This window comes from Salarias fasciatus, chromosome 17 (genome assembly GCF_902148845.1).
Source record: "Salarias fasciatus chromosome 17, fSalaFa1.1, whole genome shotgun sequence".
In the NCBI taxonomy this organism is placed as follows: Eukaryota; Metazoa; Chordata; class Actinopteri; order Blenniiformes; family Blenniidae; genus Salarias; species Salarias fasciatus.
The window spans coordinates 4641719-4663979 of record NC_043761.1 but is presented as its reverse complement, the minus strand read 5'-3'; the positions used below and the strand labels follow the sequence as shown (position 1 = coordinate 4663979).

Below are 22261 nucleotides of genomic sequence, written 5' to 3'. Positions count from 1 at the left end.
GCCTGATAGGAAGTTGATTGACCGAGCGGAGCGGCTGGACCTCCTGAGAGGCCTGAGAGTGGAGGCTCTGACTGGCAGGTCAATCAGCCCCCCCCCCCCCCCCCCCCCCCCCCCCCGCCTCCCTCCCGCCCGCCGCGCTTATCAATTATCGGCCTTATGTGGAGAAAAACAGTCGCCTTGCTCCCGCTCTGACACACACTGACCTTTACCAAGCCTTTCAGCCGCTCTCCTGCTCGGCACAAACGTAGCCTTCTGATATCGGAGGGAGAAGTGACAGGAGGGATCGACTGAATCTGATCTGGAGGAATCAGAGCCGCGGTTGAGGATGTTTGTGGGATGACAGTAGGAGTCTGATGAGTCTGCGGATCCGCCTCGGCTCATCGTTCCTCCCTCCGTCCTCAGCTCATAGTGGGGATCATCCAGGCCGCCGAGCTGCCGGCCATGGACATGGGCGGCACGTCCGACCCCTACGTCAAGGTCTACCTGCTGCCCGACAAGAAGAAGAAGTTTGAGACCAAAGTCCACAGGAAGACGCTCAACCCGGTCTTCAACGAGCAGTTCACCTTCAAGGTACCGCGCGGCGCCGCCCGCCTCCTCCCGATCGGCCGACAGTCTGATTTGCATGCAGCTTTGAATGCTGGGAAGGTGTGGAGACAGCAAGCAGCTGGCACATTAACAAGCTCCTGACAGAATGTCTCTCACACACACTCACACACACACACAGACTTTAGTTTTTCGCAGCGCAGGTCTCCAGCTTAATGCGATGTGATATCCAACGCCAGCTTTATTCTGGGTGTGTCTTTTCGTTCCGGGACGACGGCGGTGACGCCGCCAAACAGGAAGGAGATGTTTTTGAGAGATAACGTCAAGGACGAACCCCGGCGTCTTATCGCCGCTGCACTCGATAGCAAGCCGCATCAATTTCCTGACGTCCCAGAATTGATGCGTCCGTCGCGTTCAGGGTTCGCTGATTCGGGAAAAGGCCAATAAAACAAATATTACGGAGTTTACTCAGTGAGTTTGACCAGTCAGTCGTTTTTAAAACCTTTATAGTGGAATATTTGTCGTTGGAATGATTGGAACTTGGATTAATTTTGGAGAAAGACCCTGATTTCCCCAAACTGCTTCAGTTTCCCAGCGTGACTCACGCCTCGTTTCCCCGCCAGGTCCCGTACGTGGAGCTGGGCGGAAAGACGCTGGTGATGACGGTGTACGACTTCGACCGCTTCTCCAAGCACGACGCCATCGGCGACATCAAGGTGCCCATGAACAAGGTGGACTTCAGCCACATAACGGAGGAGTGGCGGGACCTGCAGAGCGCCGAGAAGGAGGAGGTGAGCGCGTCCATGCGGAACCGGCCGCCCGCCTCGGCTCCAAACGGCGGCGCGGCGCGGCGGCGGACGTAATCCATCTCTCCTGGAAATGTCACTTAATCACATGTCCACACTTCCCCTTCAATTAATACGAGTGCGACTTTCCAGGCTGCAGTTCAGGAGATTCAATTTTCATGGTAAATGTCACGGCGCGCGGCACGTGTTCCCCGCCTTATTTTTAGCATTACGGCGAGTTGATTTAAAGGTTAATTATAACGGCGCCCATTGGCTGGTGGTGTTGTTGGAGTTTGAAGGGCGGCGTCGTACCTCCTCGGCGTCTGGCGAGATCGTCCAGATGAGGGTCGAACCAGCAAAGACTTTATTACCTCAAACCACGCCGGGTTTTTTAATTAACCGTCGCTGTTTTGTCTCTTTCCTTTCATGGTGATGAAACCTGGTCAGAGTTGAGACTCTTTTAGTCTTTCCTTTTTGCGAGTCAAAACGTGAGAAATGGCGGCGGTGAAAAGCAGCAGCGGGAAACAGAGCCTGATTGGGCCTCGATGAGAGACGCCTGGTGGAGGGGTCAGTGCGGCGACCTGTGATTTATAGCCCCGCCTCCGAGCGGCCGCGCTGACTCCAGGTGTGACCCGCCGGCCGCTGTCTGTGTGTGTGTGTGTGTGTGTGTGTGTGTGTGTGTGTGGATACGCGACATGGGGAGAATATAAACGGCGCCCTCTCCAGTGGCTCTTAACGAGGCGGCGTGGCGACGGTGATTTGCGCGAGCCGCTGGAGTGATTGCGACGCTGGAGGACTGGAAACACGGGACTCCTCCTGCAGTTGATTAGTGGTGATTTTCAAGCCGTGACTCCGACGTGGAGTTAACCAGCCGCTCTTTAACCTTTTTACCACTCATTTCTCCCTCTCGCTTTTAAATTCATCCTATTTTACAAGTCAGCAATAAAGAAGCAGTTATTAAACGAGCTGACAGAACATTCACTCTGTCTGCTTTTGGTTTCATTTGCTGAGAACTGGGATGATTCCCATTTAGGAAGGTCCCATTTCCTGTTTTATAGCCTGTACATGACAACAACAACAAACAAACATGGCCGCCTCCTGCTGTGTGCCTGCATTTCCGCCGTAGGGAGAAGAGAAAGTTCTTCATCAAGAATGTGGGACGAAACGAAGCTCAAGAGGCTGTTTTGTTCTCACACTGCACTGCTGCAACAGCCACTGTGACATTTTCAAGGTTCTAAATGTATTTTAGGAATCAACAAACACATTCAACGTGCTGAGCTAACTGTTCAAAACAACAAAAAGTATTGTTTTTTTATTGTTAGCAATTCTGTTTTTGCAAAACCTTTAACTTTAGAAATAGGTCGATAAAAAAATGTGTTTGTTGTAACATTATTGTGTCTGTTGGACTTGCTTTCAGCTCTATCTGAAGCCGAACTCTGTTTTCAATGTGCAAAAGATGCAGGTTTGTCCGTAAATCACTTCCATCCATGTAGGAACGTTTGGAGGAGCCGGTGTGTATCGGAGACATTGATTTTAATTAATGCGTGCTGTACACTGTAATACCAGGCACTTAAAAACGTCTCTGCCGACGCAAAACTCTGCCGTTTTACAGTAATTATGGAAGCCCGCGTGGCGATCTTTGCGGGCCCATTCTGCAGCAGGAAGCACTATGCATGCAAATATCTGCACTTAAAGCAATTACAGTGGAGTATTTGTCTCCCCGTGCTGATCTGCATCCTCGCTCACCGTGGAAACTGTAATTACAGTAAACAGCTTTATGACCCGGCGTCCCCGTCCTCTACATTAACCCCTAATCCCTCAGAGTTTTTCATGCTAATGCATCAGATTCCTGCCGCATCCTTTTCCCCTTTCAGCATAAACACACCTGCAGGGTCAGGGGCTAAAGGTTTTCCTCCACCTGCGGTGAGGAGGTGCCGCTCACAGGCTGTTCTCACCTCCTCATCCTCGTCTTCCTCTTCACCCCGACAGCAAGAGAAGCTGGGCGATATCTGCTTCTCCCTGCGGTACGTTCCCACCGCCGGCAAGCTGACCGTGGTCATCCTGGAGGCCAAGAACCTGAAGAAGATGGACGTGGGAGGCTTGTCAGGTGAGGAGGAGTGAGGGCGTGTGCGTGCGTCCGTGCACGTTCACCGTGCCGCCAGTCACATCTCAGACAGCCCGAGCCAAAATGCAAACAAAGCAGGAAATGTGCATACAGTGGCAATAACAGCAACAATGACACAAAAACAATGACTGGACACAAAGCAAAACACCAGCCGCATCAGAGAAATGTTCATAATAGCAACAGTGACAAAGAATGTTAACGGCGCTCAAACATAAAACCCAAGGTTAAAGTAAATTCTCTATAGAATTGTTCCAAAACGAGACGAATCCACTCAAACCTTCTGTTTGCACAGATTCCTGCTGTATATGTGTTGGCCTTTTCAGAGAGGCGTGGAGAAAATGTTGAGAAAAAGGAGAAAGGGGAACGAGTCCCCGCTGTGTCGTAGCTCCGAGGCTACGCTCATGTAGCACCAGGATCAATACCTGGCATTTAGCACAATCCAGTGGAGTCTGAACGGTGGATCTGGTGTCATGGTAACTGAATGAGAGCAGTCCCACACACACACACACTCACACACACACACACACACACACACACACACACACACACACACGGCTCATTGTGTCTATTTCCATCAGCCGACGGAGGACAGATGTTTTATTTTGTGCCGGATCAATAACGGGGCTCGGACTCCGTCCCGGGACGGTGCTGAGATCCAGCGTGTCCTCGGACGGAAAACAAAACGTCTCACTTCGTTGAAGGCATGTTTTAAATCGAGCGCTTTTAAACCGGGCCAAACCCGGTCAGAGAGAGGCTCCAATCCGGCCAAACCACCAAGAAAATGGTAAAAGAGAAAGCAAATTCAAATTTAAAGAGAACCTTGATTTTCTGACAGATTTTTGAAGAGTCGCCTGAGAGCCGAGCTGAAGATGAGACCCTGCTAGATACCTGGTTAGCCTCAAGGCCACACTGTCAGGGGGTTTAGAAAAACACCCAGAATGCAACAGGAGAAGCTTTTTTGAACTTTCCTTTGTAAAAGTGGCTTCATGTAGAGATTGTAGGAATTTTAATTAGTAACTTTGCTTTTTTTGCCAAAATACACATTTTTTTTTCATCACATATACTCCGCACCACAGCAGAAAAAGCTTTTAAAGTTTAACTTTCAGGGTTACTTTAGCATTATTTTACCACTCAAGATGTGTAGCTGCTGAACTAAACTGTTTGACGACCTTGGTCTGAAGCAATTTTCTTAGATTTTGTTGCTCAAAATTGTTAATCTTAAAAATTATATAGTGAAGAATTCACATGAGAATTTCCATTAGTATTCGTTCAGTGCCAAAACTTTGTAATTTCCTTGGTAGGTTTTTTTTCTTTCATCGTCATGTTTTATCTAAAGTACGCTTCTTTTTGCAAGTCTGCGGTCTTTCCTCTACAATGAGGTTTTAGACCCCAACAGAAAACAAACTGATAGAACAGGTAACACAGAGAACTAAAACACTAAGTCCCTGTTAAAATGGCTTTAACAACGAGTTTAGTGGGAGAGTTTCACACTTTGTACCTTTCGGTTTTGTTGCAGAAAATTACAAATGGTCAATGTTAAAATACACATTGAGTTAACAGGCACTCAAAAGTAGGAACACAAGCAGAACATATTGTAATGGCTGTTTCTGACTGTTTGAAATACAGCATTATAATCAGGATTTAAGGTTTCTATTTGCCCCTCAGAGAAAAACTGAACAAATTCAAGCTGGTAAATGTACTTTTACTTCTGTCGTGCATTCCTTTGTTTTCATCCTAATCAGTTCATACACCAGTCCACACATCCACCAATGCACACACACACCAGTGCATTCATACACAAATGCATGCTTTCGCCATTGCACTTGCAAAACAGAATGCATGCATACACCAATCCACGCTCACGCAATGAAAGTAGGCATCAGTGCACGCCAGTGCGCGCCTGTCTCACGGCGCCATGCGTTACGCACGCCATCGAGAGCACTTTGCCACATGCCAGACGGGGATGGAACCTCTTCTTTTTAATTTGAAGGACAACATGCTCCCTCTTCTGAGGCTCCTCTGGATTCAGCTCTTAATGCAAAGCAAGGAACACAAATGCAAACCGGGAGCACTAACCCGAACCCCTTCCCCTCCCGCCGTTTGACTTTCTTTCATTTGAGATTCCCCGGAGTGCGCATCCCTCCCGCCTCAACTCTTTCAGCTGCAATTACCATACACCTGGGTCCACTCTCTCTGCGCCCGGCAGTCTCTCCCCGTAATCCTGAACAAGCGGCGGTTCAGCAGCACGGCGCACATTAAAAGCTCACAGCTCTCTTTCATCTACCAGGCCGGGCCGAGCGGCCATTAAACTGGGAAAATAAAACCGCACACACACACAGACACCTCCTCCGCTCTTCCATTTTCTGATGCTGGCATCAGCTCTCACCTGTGCCCATTTGCATTGTGGGACTGTCAGCGTTTTGAGCAGCAGACATCAGTCGGTGATAGAAAATCTGTGAATCTGTCGGCTCTGAAGTCCAGGTTTCCGCCTTGGAGGGAGAGCCAGGCAGCTTGACACCACACACCCGTATGTCACGTTTAATTGGAGGACGTTTCCGTGCGCTCTCATCTGTGAGTGTCTGGATGAATTATTAGCACAGCCGCAGCAATGGCACGGTGCACGTTTCTAATTGCGCGCAGGCAGAATGTGCTCCGAACCGCAGTCCAAGTTTTGATTTTTGTCCTTTTCCTGCTCTGAGACGGCGATTTTAAAAAAGTGCAGCAGATGGATGAAATAATGGGCAGGTCTCTAATAACAATAATCAGCCTCCATCCACAGGGCGGCTCAGGCAGAGCTTAAGGAGGAGGACAAGTAATTGATGGCCTGGGATCAGCCTTCTTCTCTATTGTCATCCTGTTTACCATGCCTAATTATGGCTCGCAGAGGAAGATGTGGGAATTATCATTAACCAATGTGTAATCAGAAATAATTCTTTTGATTTGCTCCTCGAGCAGCGCTCCTCGATGTGCCTCCATGCTGCATTTCCTTCCCGATAGCCTGGAAAGTGGCGTGGAGTCTGGACTCGTCCCCGGATTGCTGCAGTGATGCACCGAGCTCCCTGCTCTTTAAGCTGTCGTCTCAAAATAATCCCGGCCCCATTAACAGACAAGTCACTCCTCTCTCCTTCTCCAGCCGCCTGAACAATGTATATTTACAATAGGTGTTCATTATGTGGAGCGTCAGGCAGTCGGAAGAGGAGCCGCAGCGGGAGGTGTGGTTCAGAGCGGGAGCTGCACGGCGTCGGCCGGGACAGCGGCTTCTGAGACGAGGTGTTCTGACGAGTAACTCCGCCGCCGACTCAAACTGACAGGCATTGATCCAAAGAAGTGATTACTTCAGACTTTTCTTCTAACACAGCCTTCACGCTGCATTTTTGAATGAAAATATTGCTGAATCGGCTTTCCCCACGGCACTGCTTCAGCCAACGTTTTCAAGAGAAAATGCAAAACTTGCGTTGCGTTTTGAGCGTCCGTTCACACGACAACAGTGAAACTGAAAACACAGCTTCCTGAGAATGGCTCCCAAGGAAAACACAGCCGATTTCACAGACTTGAGGAGGAAGTTTCCCTCCGGAAGGAGCCGAAACTCAACGTCTTCCTCCCGAACGCAAAGGCCAAGCGTGTGTTGGCGACACACCGGCTTCTGAAGGCGTCCCAGAGGGCTGCGAGGCGCCACACAGCCAGGGAATGGCCGAGGGAGGGGGGGGGGTTATCATCACAGCGCAGTGGCGCCGGGCCGGCGGTAATGAAGCCGCACGGCCGCGACCCGGCGCTCCCTCGCTCCGGCTCGCCATCAGACTGCCCTGCTGGAGGGTTTATTTGTTTTCCTCCCCTGGCCGGTCAGGCTGAGAGGTTTCCTCAGAGTCGGTAAAGCACCAGGCGTGAAGCGTCGTTAGCGTGATGTAGCGGCGTTCAGAGGGAGGAGAAAACCATAAAACCATCGGGAAGTGATTTTTTTCCCTTTTTTTTTTTTTTTCTTCAGTTCTGCCGCTTTTAGCTTCAATTACTCAAACCTTTAAACAGCAATTCCCAAAAGCCTCGACCGCCAATCGTCTCGGTTCTGCAGGTGTGTGTGTGTGTGTGTGTAACCCACCGGATGTTTCCAAACCAGATCAAAGTTCTCACTGCGGCACGACTTCAGCAAAGCTCCTGTCAGATTCCAGGGGGGGCGGTTTCGGTGGGTCTGCACCTCGGAGGGGACGCTTCCCGCCGCAGACGCTCGCGTTTGCGTGCGGCGCCGGTGATTCACCGCTGATCCGGGAGTGTAAAACCGAACCGACAGTCACCCCTGGGTGCACCCACCATGGCAAATCCAAAATGATGTGAGGAAAGCTAAGATGACAGCCGGGCTATATTTAACCCTGTTTTGTATCGGTGTTCATTTGGCAAACCCTCTGCCAGCAGCCCTCAGCAGTCACACTCCACCGGCGCCGCAGAGTCTGTGGAACAGGACGATTTTCTCTCTTTTTTGGGGGCGTTTTTTTCGTTCTATTTCTTCAGCTTTAACCGACGCTGTCCTCGGACACAGCCGCTCACACCTGCGTCCGAGCCGTCGGGTGGGGGAGGGGGAGCGTGGAGCCGCTGATACCACATCGCCTCATAAACCCGCCGCCGCCGCCATCCGGGGCTCGGACGAGCGGCCTTCAGGACCGGCCTCTGTAGCTGAACACGCGTGCGAGAGGAAGCCCTCTCGCGCGGCGAGCGCAGCCATTCATCCAGAAAATGGGAGAGATTACATCCGTCTGGGATGAGACGGTAAAATGGGCCGGATATGAGGTACGGCGAGCCGCCCACAACTCAATAACGCCAAGCTCTCATCTGCCGGCGGGGAAGATAAGGGCATCTGGATCGCACTGATGTGGCGCCACAGGTGCCTTCTTTCCCTTTTTTCTGGCGCGAGGTTCGGGTTATCTTGCATAATCCCATTCAGCTGTTGTCGCATTGTGTTTTCTCAGGCACAGTTACCAATAAAGGCGCCGCAGCCATCAGAGCCATGTGCAATAACAACCCACTGACTGTTAATCCCCGGCCCCTCCCTCTGCGGCCAGTGTTTCAGTCTGCGTTTATTAAAAGCTGCATCCTGTGGTTTTTAATTCGCACCTCTCCTGAGGTGAAAGCACCAGCGCTTTAAAATAGAAAGATTAGCAGCCGATCAGGGGCGTCAAAGTCAGTTTAGTTCCCGGAACAAGTGTATGTGAAGGAAATATTTTTGTAGTAGCAAGCAATGAAGATGACTCCAATCACAACATAAAGCCCGTTTAAATGATGCAAAATGTCCAATAAACTGTTGCATTATGGGTGTTTTTTTCAATATCCCTCTGACAGCGTGACTTTGAGGCTAACGCTGGTTAGCTAGCGTTCATGGTAACATCACTGATCGCTCAGCTGCTCTGAAGAATCTTGCTGAAAAGTCAGTATTTTCTTTCAAATCTCTTCCATTTGCTTGGTGGTTTGGCCAGTTTGGAGCCTCTTGTTGGCCGGTTTTGGCCCGCGGGCCTTATGTTTTGACACCCCTGCAGTAGTGAAAGGGTTATTATTTAGTATTTTTGCTTCAGCGAGGACACTTCTGGCTTCACCTGAGCATAAGGAGCCTCCTGGGATTGTTCAAGTGATCATTTAAACTGCATAAACTGATATCATTGATCAAATCCCGCCCGTTTATCGGATTGAGTTTATTCTTTTACATCTTCACATGTACTGAAAAAAAGGTAATTAAGGTTAAAAGCCTCAGCTGTGAAGTTTTGTAGTGTCACTATTGAGCATGTTCTGCTCCTGGAGGAGCTTCTGGTTGAGGGAATAATGGGCCGCCACTCCATTAGGAGCCCTCCACCTCTCCACTCGTCTGTTCATCCCTCCCTTTCTCCACTCTGCATTCATCTGAGCGGGATGCGGTCGCCAGTCGGGTCCTCATCCACCCCTCAATTGGATAAAAGCTTAAAAGGCTAAGCTTGTTCAGTGTTTCCTCCATGTTTCATGGGTTTTTTTTTCGGTCTTCACAGCTACTGTCACGTCTCAGAAAGCCTCATAAAGACCTTGTGTGTGTGTTTGGGACCCAGAGATGGATCCAAATGATCAGAGCAGCAGCTAATTACGAGGCGGAGGCGGGGCTGTTGGAGGAGATGTTGTGATCCTCGGACCGCCTCATTAGCATCTCTCAGAGTCTTAAATGATAAATGAAGTGTGTTTTCCCTCATTTATTCCCTTCAGACAGCAGAATATAAAGCAGCAGCGTTACAGTCGTCACCTGGATCACAGTTTATTTTTCACGTTTTCAGATTTGATCGAAATCATTGTTCAAATCAACAGAATGTATATTTCTTACATTTTATTAACAGCTAATCATATTTAAACTTCTCATATTTTCATTCTAGTGCAAAGAAGTCAAATGCTTTTCATAAAAATATGTTTTTTTCCCCCCACTTTTGGTGACAAATACCTTTTTTTTCTTTCAATTTAGAGATTTTACATTATTTACTAGACATCGCCTTTTTATACTAATCAATTTTAAGGAGGTTTATCGTTTGTTCCCAAAACATTGTTTTTCAGCCTAATATATTGTATAAAATGAAGAGAAACAATGAAAAAGAGGCTTTTCTTTGAACCACTGTGGCCACAGCTTCACATGCTGGAGGTGTTTAAATCCCTCAGCTGCTTGTGGATCATCAGGATCTGTTCAAGTGTAAATAAACAGCTTCCTCTGTTCCCCGTCGATACGTCGGAGTTAAAGATGAATTCCAGCATTTCTTATTGTTTTTCTCCCCCTCGAACCCAAATCAAGAAGTAACTCACTTATCCTCCGATTTGATTACAATTTGGAGAAGGTAAACAAATCAGGACGAGTGGCGCCGGGCGCTCAATGAAAGGGCCGGGCGGCTTGAAGTCTTCAGATGTGCTCTCCACCTGATTGCCGAGGAGTGAGTGGTGACGCACGCCACTCGGAGGCCTCTCCACCGCCTGTCCGGACGGACGACGACGAGGCTCTCGAGTGCAGGCGGCGAACCCGGCGTCGCACAGCAGCTGCTCCGGAGCCTGGTCCAGTGTTTTTCCATCCATGAATGAAGAGTGAAGTCTGGGAATGATCTACGACGCCTTGCTGGCGTGAAAACGGCGTCCGGATGTGGAAGCTGATCGACGTGTGTTGAAAACATGAGGAGAATCAGATCAGTTCAGCCTTCACATGACCGTGTTTGTTGGTTGGTGGTCGAGCATGCTAACCACACCGTTTTCACTGTTTCTGCTGTTTCCGTGGAAACGCACGTTGTTTTCATGACATTGTTGTGTTGGCACGGAACTTTCCTGAAGCGAAAACAGAAAAACGGCGTTTTCGCTCGAGGCGCCGTCGTGTAAACGGCTCCTGACAGTGAGAGTCGTTTCCTCAGCTGGCCCACCGGGACTTTTGTTTGATGGGTTTTTTTTTTTGTTTTTGTTTTTTTCACCTTCACAGGGAAGTCGGTTTGTGAAATGTACCTTTGACATGTTTCCAAAGCGTTCTTCCGTCTGGTTCAGAAACTTATCACTTTCAGTCTTAATACTACTTTCCGTCTTTAAAGGTTGGTTGTATATATACTGTATTTGTTTCTGTGTTTGTCTTTGTGCATCCTCACTGCCTCTTGGTCATCATTACGAATAAGAACTGGTTCTGCACTGACCCACCTGGTAAAATAAATTCAAGACGTTCCTTTTTTTTTTTGCAGGAACCTTTAAAAACCAAGCCTGTCTTTGTTACCAGATCCGTACGTGAAGATCCACCTGATGCAAAACGGCAAGAGGCTGAAGAAGAAGAAGACGACAATCAAGAAGAACACCCTCAACCCTTACTACAACGAGTCCTTTAGCTTTGAAGTCCCCTTTGAGCAAATCCAGGTACGCTTTAATCCCTTCACAAAGCTTTTCCCTCAGCTCGTGTCGTCGCCCCCCCCCCCCCAGCCAGGCGCTTCATTGTCGGGAGAGATTGTACCATAAAAACCCAGCGGCGAACGTTCGGTTGCATATAAGCAATTGATAAGTGGGAGCTCATTTCCCAAATAATCAGTTTAGAGGCTTTTCATCGTAACAGTATAATCAAAGGCACTTCAGTTTAAATCAGCCTTGGTTTTGCAATTTGACAAGGCAATTGCTGGCTGGATGTGATTCTCTGCACTTTGTTATTGCCTGCAGAATGTCCCTCGGTGTTATTTAGAGCATGTCTGACAATCATTACCATGCAGATCATCGCTCAGCACTGTTTACAGGAAGCGCTGCGGGCCGTTTTATCTCTCTGTCAAAGTCACGGAATCGCAATGTTTTTATGGGGAAAACGCGTCGAGCCAGAAAGGAGGAGCCGCAAACCGGATTATCTCCTCAAGCGAGGCGGTAATTCACTTAAACTGATTAATCCCGACGTAGAGGTTCGGTACCTTAGAGCCAGTTAATCGGCGCTGATCTGAGACGACTAACAAGCAGAAGTGGAGCCATTTCTAAGAGCTAATAGACCAGGGTGTCAAACATGAGGCCCGTGGGCCAACACCGGCCCACAACAGGCTGGTCAAACCAGCCAGAAAATGGAGAGAATTCTTAATAAAACATAGTTTTTTTTTTTTTAATGATTTAAAAAAGACATTAATATTTAAAGAAATGCAAATTTCACAAATATAGAAGAAGTTTTGGACAGTTTACTGTATTTTGCACCAGATGTTCAATGTTCAATAAATTGGCTTTATATTGACATTGTTCTCTTGTTGAGGAGTAATTACTGGATTTTGCCAAAATATAGACATTTTCATCCCGTAAACTCTGCACCGCATCAAAAAAAAAAAAAAAAAAAAAAAAACCTTTTAGAGTTTGAATTCAGAGGTTATTATGGCTGAGTGCAGCTGCTGAACCAAAAATGTGTTTGACAATACTGAAATAGAAAAAAAAAAAACCTTTCTATCGGCATCTAAATTTGAGATAATCAAACTCCATTGTCACTTTTAAAATTAAGAGACCAAATTCTTCCATTTCAAACTGGTCAAAACCACCGAGGTGAAAAAAATCCCTTTTATCGAATGCTGTTTAATTTGGTTTAAAAAACTCTTTTATTCAGTATCAGTGGATCCTTGATCCGATTTGCTTTAGGTTTTGGGCAATGACGATTCTGTCCCGATCCGAAACTCCAATTTTATTGGTCTGTTTACCTGAAAAGCAGTTTTATGGTCTCTAAAATAACATGAACTTGTTCTTTTTAGCCGCTGTGTTGCTCGTGCTGTTTCAGAGGAATTAACTAACGTTTACAGACTATTGGCAGAACTGACTGACTCAATTTGACAACTGTCAATTGAAAAAAGTTACAATCCGCCCTAAATGAATCAAGGCATCCTTGTTGCTAACATTTATATGTCCTGTCTCAAGGCCAGGAACTGCTCTGATCATTACATAATTGATTGGTTCGTGAACTCGTGATCGATTTGGGTTTTTGATGACATTTGACGCCGATTTCACTGTCAGTCACCAGTTAGTTGTTTAATTAATGACCTTTTTGAATCTCTTTGTCTTATTAAACTTCTCCATGATTTCATCACACATTTTGTCCCCTGCTGCACTTTTCAGTTAATACAGTTTGATTCATTAATCGATTTGGCCGAAACCTCATTTTCTCCTCCGTTTAGCATCCGCCGCACGCGGCGCCGGCTGCTCCCAGAAAGCTCTGAACAGCCGAGGAGCCGGGTCGGAGCTGAATTTGACCTTCGGACCTTTTTTCTTTTACTCACGGAGAAGGTTTTAATTGTGTCGGGGATTGCGTGGGAATTACAAACTGTTTGTGTAATTGGTTCCATAAAGCATGAACACAATTAGCTGCGAGGCTCCTCCGGCGCCGCTGGCTTTAGTTTCCACTGACAGAGCTTCACCTCCAGTATCAGCCCGGCTTTTAGAGCTCATTTAACTCAAAGTAACTTCATCAACACATAATTCACATGACTGGAAAGATGCTTACATTTCCCAAACCGGAGGAGGAAAGAGGAATAAATACTGGTACTAGACTGTAAAAGAATTACACCTGTTGAAGTCTTTTTCCAGAGGAACGAACGCATTTGACCGCGGTGCAGCCGCTTTCTTTCAGGGATCGTCCGTAACACTGTCGCGGCGAGGACAAACAATGCCGCGGCTCAGGAGGGTCGGCTAATTAGCCTTCAGAGCGAGCCTCATTTCAATGAGCGACTTGAAGGTGAACTGTCCCTTTAAAAACCAACTAACCCCGACCGGCCACCTGGGAGCCGCATTCAGTATTTCATTACATGGCGTATTAGGCACGCTCTTTTACGACAGTGGCTCCCGGCTCAAGCAGGTGGCGGCGGATCGAAACTTAATCAGGCCGCTTTGTGCGCCGATTCATATTCTGTGCCAGAGGCTGACGGCCCGGTCGCTCCTCTCCGCATCCAAACCGTGGATAAACACACAGCCAGGTCGAGTCTCGCGCCTCTGAGTAATCACGCATTCGGAGACGAGGCGACGTCCGCTGTGCCTTCCCGTTCATCAGCGCCTCGATCCGCAGACAACCGTACCTGAAGACGCCTTTCATTCTGCATATAAAAGGCTTCCTCTGCACGCTCAGTCCAACCAGCACACTCAGTTGTCCTTCTTTCTTTAGTTTCCAGTAAAAAGACGTTCCCATTCAGAATCTGGTGAATTCTTCTCAGCTTCCTCCGCGCCAGGACATTTTATCCGCTTTCTTTCAAGTAAAAAGAAAAAAATTGATGCTGAAAATAAAATAAGAAAGCATCTGACAGATTCTTCCTGACTGTAATCTGGACACACGAGCAAAAGGATCCAGTTGTGTTTGCACATGTCAAAGAAAAGCAGAGTAACGCAGTTTTCAGACAGCTGCTGTGTCCAGCTGTGTTTGGCGTCACTGTGAAGGAGAAAGGTCATCAGTCACTGCCAGTGACGATCGATCAGATCAGTGAATAGGCTGAGAGGATCTTTTAAAGACTCGTCGGCCCTCCTGTACCGGGGACTTTGTGCACTTTTGGCAGAAGAAACACCAGCAGGTGTTCTCAATTCAAGCATCAGTTCTTGGTTTTTATCACACAGTCCTGTAATAATGAGCACTATGGAACTTAGCTTTAGAAGAACTCTCCTGTGTTTTATCATTCTTGACCTTGTCTGTTATTGGTGGTTAACAGGTGAAGACTTCATCAAATCTCAGAAGTCATTTCAAGTCGATAATACGATTTTTAAAACAGATGCTGAGCCATACGAACCGCCCGTATGCTGACGACGCCTTGATTTACCTCCGCGTTTCCCCGTTTCTCTCTGTCTTCCACAGAAAGTGCAGGTTGTTATAACTGTTCTGGACTATGACAAGATCGGCAAGAACGATGCGATCGGGAAGGTCTTTGTGGGCCTGAACAGCTCGGGAACGGAGCTGCGCCACTGGTCCGACATGCTGGCCAACCCGCGGAGACCCATCGCCCAGTGGCACGTGCTGAAGCCCGAGGAGGAGGTGGACGCTCAGCTCTCCACCAAGAAATAGGCAGGGCTCCTTTCAGTCCCTGCCTTGTAGTACTCTTTAGCCAGTATGTGTAAATACCTCAGTGATATATGGGTCCATCCATGTAACCCCCCTCCTCTCACCCCACCCCTACCCTTCAACTCTTCACCTCTCAGCTTTACCCTCCCTGAGTTCTCACACAGCCCCGATTGTTCAAGCGTCTCCAGACATCCTGCTTTTATTTTTTGGGTTGTTTTTCATTTTTCTTTTTCTATCAGGTTCTTGCTTTTCTTCTCTCTGTTCTCAGCAGTTGTTGGTTTCCGAGCCGAGCCCTTAAACCGCCCCGACCAAATGCCCCCTTCTTTTAAGCAATATGATCTGTATAGATAGCGCATGACTGAAAGAATTTATTGTACCACAGTTGTATATATAAGTATGCAGACAAAAATGATTTCTAGTTTATGTGTTTGTATGTTGTTACCCGTTTCCTAATCTGTGTATATCTCGATGTTTTTAATAAGATGTTCTATTTTAAATTATGTAAATGCAGATATAGAGGAAAGCCAATATTATATATCCCAGGATTTAAAAATTCTACCTTATTACCTTATTGCATTCCAGAAAAAGAAAAAAATAATAATTACAACCTGCAAGACAATAGAGAAAATATATTCACAGTGTAAAGGACGATGTCTGGCTTTAAGTTCAGCAAAGGACCGAATATATTCACACAAAAGACTCCAAAATACAAGGCCATTAACTACTATGGTTCTGTGGGAAAATTATGCTGCTGGAAATTCTACAAGCACATGATTTCTTACGACTTTTTCTACTTATTTGTCAAAGGGACAACCTATGCGTTTAGCTTGATGCACACAGTTTCTCAGATCAATCGATCACCGCGAAACCGAGTTCGCCTTTCATTTCTTCATATCTGGCAGATTCCTGTGAGTGAAAGAGGTCCTCGTAGTAAAAGGCTCACTTCTAGATACCAAAATGGAAAAGTTTAGCCTCCTATAGAAGAAAATTAAAAAGGAAAAAAAAAAAAAAAACCAGACCCCCACGTGATTAAAAAAGCACCAAGCTGTAGCCATCGTGTCCTTAAACTCGACGTTTTGTTAACTGCTTACTTTGAACAGCCTCGTCGTTGTTGGGAGTTTGTCGCATTCAGGCCAGGGTCCGATCCTTCAGAGGGAGTTTTAAACGAAAAAAAAAACTGCAAAAAAAGAAAAATACGACTAAATAAATAAGAGTTGCGGCTCTGGTTTTAAGAGGACTATTTTTTAGAGCAATTCAACGTCTTGACTATTTTTAGTAAACTGCATGATTTTTTTTACAATCTTTACGGGGCAGGGCGGGAGGTCTACTGATACCGGGGGACGCTCTTCTGGCACCATCCCCTTGCCTTCAATCAGAGGAGAGGAAGAAAAGGAGGAGTCTAAACTCTGGGCCGACGTGGCGTCGGCGGGAGGTGAAAGGAGCTTCTAAACACTGCCATTTCCAGGGAGGCGACTCTCTGCAGAGCCCCTCTCCTCATGCACACTCCCACTTGCTAGTGGTTGTAGCTTTGGTTTATCGGGAACAATGTCTCTGGCTGCAGTGGTGCCCTGAATCGCAGTCTTTGCTTTGCGTTGCCTTCTCACAGTGACAATAGAGCTAGCCATGTTTTACTGCCAATTTTAAACCCTTTCTGTGGCTGCTGTTTTTGCACTGGATGTCTTTGAACTAGCTCGTTGACTTCTTTAGAAACCATTGGTTCTGTTTTTGTTCTTTAACGATGATTGTTGGCTGGCTTTTTTATCAGGACACCTGGAGGAGGAGGAGGAGGAGGAGGAGGAAGGGGAGGAGGAGCTTGACATCCTCAAGGCTCATTCATGCTTCACGTTAAAAAGTCCTCCAGTCTGCGGTCGTTTCATGCTTCTGTGTCAATAACATGACGAAAAGTTGCATATTTACGTGGTCATGTTTTGAAAATGATGTAGTCACCATGTCAGACCACTAGTGGCCGCTGTTGGCTGTTTTCAGAGAGACGTGTTTCTCAGTGACTCTGAGCACCGTCGGTCCCGAAGGGCAGGACCTCCGTCTGAAGGCTCCGCTCGACGTGGAGCATAAATGAGCCTCAGTTCAAGAAAGCAATGATGACAAATCACTTTTCAGCCAGCAGCAGTTTACATGGGTTTTGTTTTCTCGTTGGCACAGGACGACACCGGGAGAGCACCAGACAACCGTAAAAGTTAATGGTCTGCGTAGGCGATCAGTCCATCATGTCCTTTACTACGGGTCCAATTAGGAATCCATGAAAACCATGAAGTCTCTTATCTCGGAGGAACCTCTAGCATATACTCGACGCTAGCTTCAGGAGGAGTTTCTAAATGTTTTCAATGTTATTGTGTAGTTGATATTATGAGAAAAGCTTCTTGTCATTCCATAGGAGTCTCCTGAGGACTGCTTTGTGTATCACTGTGACTGCCGTGTGTGCTTAGAGACGTAGATTATCAGTAGGTAGCGAAACCAGTTTGTTCTGTAGTGACGTCGTAGCGTTTAATGCCATTTTCCCTTCTACACGCAGAGAGAGAGAGAGAGAGAGAGAGAGAGAGAGAGAGGGTGGCGTCGACATGAGGAAAAACAGAAGGTGGAGTCCGGAGCGTGAGCGGGTCGCTTCACAGCATTTCGTTGAGCACTGTGCAATACTTGTATGTTCATCCCATAGTGTTACCGTGGGCGGTGTTGCCTGAGGGACAGGAGAAGAAGAAGAAGAAGAAGCGGGAGACGTTTCGCCTTTCCAGTGAAATGGTTAGGACACAGCACACGTAGATTCAGCTTATATAGAGTTGGAGCTTTGACACCTGTTGACCTCTGTTGACCCTTTTCGCAGGTTCCTTTTACTCTTCTTGCACACAGCATCAGAAGTTTCAGGGAGTCTTTGTTCAAAAAAAAAAAAACCAAACAAGATTCTTCTACAGATAACCCCCCCCTACACACACACACACATGTATATATACTATATTTACACAATCATGTCAGAAAATGTATATCTAGAATAACTATCAAGTGATATGAGGAGAGTTTCTTCAGCTTCTGTCATGAATCATCCTCAGATTTCCTTTATTTCTCACCCGCCCCCCTTTTCTAATCCAGATGAAAACTCTGAATGTACAGTACGGACTGTGTCGGTGTAGATTACTTTAACCGTGAGATTAGATGTACTTTGCACTTTTTGTTGTAAAAACAAACAAACAAAATGGTAGATATATACAGTAATTTTCTTAATATTTTTTCTTATGACTTCCTTTTGGTCTGATGAGCGTCCCCGGCCCCTCCACCGCAGATCAGGGGTCTTTTCTGTTCTTTTCTTTTCTTTTATCGTGTAGATCCATGAATTCGAGTACAGCTTCAGATTTATATGAAAAATAAAATACAAAGCAACATTTGATCTGAGCAGAAAGTACTTAAAGAAATATCCAATCATAGAGCTGAGGAAAAATCAAACAAACAAACAAACGGGAGGTCCGGTAAGGGGACGCATTGTGGAGCTCACTGGATTTTGCAGAAACGTCCAAAGTTAAAGCCATTACCTGCAGCGCAGCACAACGCTCCTCTTACCGCCGGCCTCCCGGCGCACGACCGATCCCCAAACCAATCAGAGCTCTCCGTGTGACGACAAAACTCCAGATTCTCTCCGAGGAAAAGCCTTTCCAAAACCAAGCTGTGTACAAGTATTAGAATCTGATGCTGTAGAAAGATCCTAGTTGCCTTTGTGTATATCAAACTGCCTGCTTGAGTATTTTGTGTGTGCGTGTGTGTGTGTGCGTGTGTGTGTGTGTGTGTATTCTCGTAGAACTGTTGGGATGTACTTTTTCCTGCCATAAGCCGCTCGCGGGTGCCGGCGAGCCGCCGACGCCTCTCTTTGCTGTGTATACCTTCATTTTCGATGAGGTGTTTTACAGTTTCGTTTCACTTTGTGTAGTGATTCACTCTGTGGAGTTTTCTGACTGTTGTTATATAACTTCATATACACAAATGATCAATAAAAAAATGTTTTATTTCCTGTTGATACAGACGCCTGGCATGTGGTGTTTTCATTCAGTAGGAGCTCAGTGAGGAAGCTGCTGAAACGTCAGTCTGAAGTAAGTCTTAAAGGAGTTTCTCAGTTCAGTTTTCATTTCAAATGGAATCGTTAAATATATAAGCTTTTTTTGTAGCATTTCAAACATCACTGAATCATAAAATATGTTGAATTTTCAATAACTGCAGCCAATAATGCGATTATACATAAATAATAAAGCATTTCTGCTGTTTTTGATGAAAAATACATATGGTGTCAAACATAAGGCCAGTGGGCCAAAACTGGACAGTAAGAAGCTCCAATCTGGCCAAACCAAACAACAAGATAATAATTTCAAAGAAACCAATCTTTTTTTTCTTTTAATCAATTTCTTAAGAGTAGCAGACACAACACTGAGATCAATGAGGCTGACATAGAAGCTAGCTAACTAGCATTAGCCTCAACGCCCTGCTGTCAGAGAGCGTTCAGAGAAGTAACTTCAATCCAGCAGGTTGTCAGTCATTTGCATAAGAATACTAGTTAAAGCTGTTCGAGAGGAGTGTTCACTTTTTCATAAATCAGTTCGTGGAGGAAGATGCTCTATAATCTGGTAGAGAGACGAGTTAAAAACAGTAAGCCTCAAAAACATTTTTATTTAAAATACTTTTTTTAAAAAAAAGGCTCTAGAGATGATTTAGAGGATTTGCTGTCAGCCTTTGCTCTGGCTGTGACTCTGCTGTCGCTCAGACGTTGAATCCTGCAGAGCAGATCAGAAATGTGTTTCCAGGCGGATTCATTCATCCCTCCGGTTTGTGGGCGAGAGCTGAGCGCTCGTAGTGACTGACTCACTGCAAACTGACTTCACTCCACACAGAAGAGAGTCTGCATGCCTGACCTCTGATGATGTTTGCTGCTCCACACATCAGATCGCCTGCCTCCTTCTGCACTTGGCGGCAGGTCACTACTGCCCCCTACAGGACGGGAAGCAGCACCGCAGCACAGACTGAAGAATCCAGCAGGTTTGAAGCTGCAACGGGAGGATTATAGGATATTTTATACAAATATATTGGAGAAAATATATCGTTCTATTAATATTTTTTATCATATCTTATTGATATGATGAAATCTATAAATCATGAAGTACATAATTGATCATCTGAAATTATTTGGGCCTTTTTTTCTTTCATTTGTCAAAAAAAAAAACAAGCACACCTGTAAAGATACTGCTAATCAAATCAAAATATATATTTGAAAAAAAGGTTATTTATGTTCCTCCACGGAGGAAGCAGAGGCTGAGGTCTCAGAGGTGGACTCGTCCATCACCCAAGCTGAAGTCACTGAGGTGGTTGGCAAGCTCCTCGGTGGCAAGACACCGGGGGTGGACGAGATTCGGCCTGAGTACCTTAAGTCTCTGGATGTGCAGGGACTGTCTTGGTTGACACGTCTCTGCAACATCGCGTGGCTGTCGGGGACGGTGCCTCTGGATTGGCAGACCGGGGTGGTGGTCCCCCTGTTTAAAAAGGGGGACCGGAGGGTGTGCTCCAACTATAGGGGGATTACACTCCTCAGCCTCCCCGGGAAAGTCTATTCCAGGGTACTGGAGAGGAGGATCCGACCGATGGTCGAACCTCGGATTCAGGAGGAACAATGCGGTTTTCGTCCTGGTCGTGGAACAGTGGACCAGCTCTGCTCGAGGGTTCGTGGGAGTTTGCCCAACCAGTCCACATGTGTTTTGTGGATTTGGAGAAGGCATTCGACCGCGTCCCTCGTGGTGTCCTGTGGGGGGTGCTCCGGGAATACGGAGTCCGGGGCCCCTTGTTAAGGGCCGTCCGGTCTTTGTATGACCGGAGTAGGAGTCTGGTCCGCATTGCCGGCAGTAAGTCGGACCTGTTCCCGGTGCATGTTGGACTCCGGCAGGGCTGCACTTTGTCACCGGTTCTGTTCATAATCTTCATGGACAGAATTTCTAGGTGCAGCCAGGGGCCGGAGGGGGTCCGGTTCAAGAACCACAGGATTTCATCTCTGCTTTTTGCAGATGATGTTGTCCTGTTGGCTTCATCGAACCCGGACCTACAGCATGCACTGGAGCGGTTCACAGCCCAGTGTGAAGCGGCAGGGATGAGGATCAGCACCTCCAAATCCGAGGCCATGGTCCTCGACCGGAGGAAGGTGGCTTGCCCCCTCCAGGTTGGTGGAGAGACCCTAGCCCAAGTGGAGGAGTTCAAGTATCTTGGGGTCTTGTTCACGAGTGGGGGACGGATGGAGCGTGAGATTGACAGGCGGATCGGTGCAGCGGCTGCAGTGATGCGGTCGTTGTATCGGTCCGTCGTGGTGAAGAAGGAGCTGAGCCGAAAGGCGAAGCTCTCGATTTACCGGTCAATCTACGTTCCCACCCTCACCTATGGTCATGAGCTTTGGGTCATGACCGAAAGGACAAGATCCCGGATACAAGCGGCCGAAATGAGCTTCCTCCGTAGGGTGGCTGGGCGCTCCCTTAGAGATAGGGTGAGGAGCTCAGTCACCAGGGAGGAGCTCGGAGTAGAGCTGCTTCTCCTCCACATCGAGAGGAACCAGCTGAGGTGGCTCGGACATCTGTTTAGGATGCCTCCTGGACGCCTCCCTTGGGAGGTGTTCCGGGCATGTCCCACTGGGAGGAGACCCCGGGGAAGACCCAGGACACGCTGGAGAGACTATGTCTCTCGGCTGGCCTGGGAACGCCTTGGGATCCTCCCAGAGGAGCTGGAGGAAGTGTCTGGGGACAGGGAAGTCTGGGCATCCCTGCTGGGACTGCTGCCCCCGCGACCCGGCCCCGGATAAGCGGTAGAAAATGGATGGATGGATGGATGGATGGTTATTTATGTTTTGACAATTGACGGTTTTGACATTTTATTTATCAAATCTTAGGACATTTTGGAAATCTTAAAATAATATAAACAGATTGACCTTCCCTTAAGTGGACTTTTTAGAATTATTGTCGTTTTTAAAAACTTAAAATATTTATTGTGAAAGTTAATGAAGCCACCGGAAGTAACTATCCTCTGCTGGGTTTGCATTAGCTTCCAGTTTAATCAAGTTAGCATTAAGCAAGTTAGCCAACCGGAAGTTGTTTAAAATGCCGCTCATTCAAAGTTTTATGCCAAAAACGAGTTTGTAAACTCTTCACATATATTTTAAAACATACAGTACGCTATATTTTTGTTTATATATTGTTCTGTTTTATTTCAGAAATAACTTAGTTGAGGCGATTTAAAGAACGTGGATATGCTGTTTGTCGCTTTACTTTGAAGTTACAGTACGTCACTTCCGCTCGAGCT

At 46.9% G+C, this 22261-nt stretch overlaps 1 protein-coding gene across 3 annotated transcripts in view; it reads left to right on the top strand.

Moving 5' to 3' along the window:
* Positions 1–16120, top strand: part of syt1a (synaptotagmin Ia) — a 69440-nt gene extending 53320 nt beyond the window's left edge. For all 3 annotated transcript variants that reach the window (XM_030113965.1, XM_030113964.1, XM_030113963.1), the window contains exons 5-9: positions 403–570; positions 1167–1334; positions 3318–3435; positions 11183–11316; positions 14738–16120. In XM_030113965.1, coding sequence (XP_029969825.1) covers positions 403–570; positions 1167–1334; positions 3318–3435; positions 11183–11316; positions 14738–14944 — 795 coding nt within the window. In that variant the 3' untranslated portion in view covers positions 14945–16120. The remainder of the gene's footprint in view (positions 1–402; positions 571–1166; positions 1335–3317; positions 3436–11182; positions 11317–14737) is intronic.
* The last annotated feature ends 6141 nt before the right edge of the window (positions 16121–22261 follow it).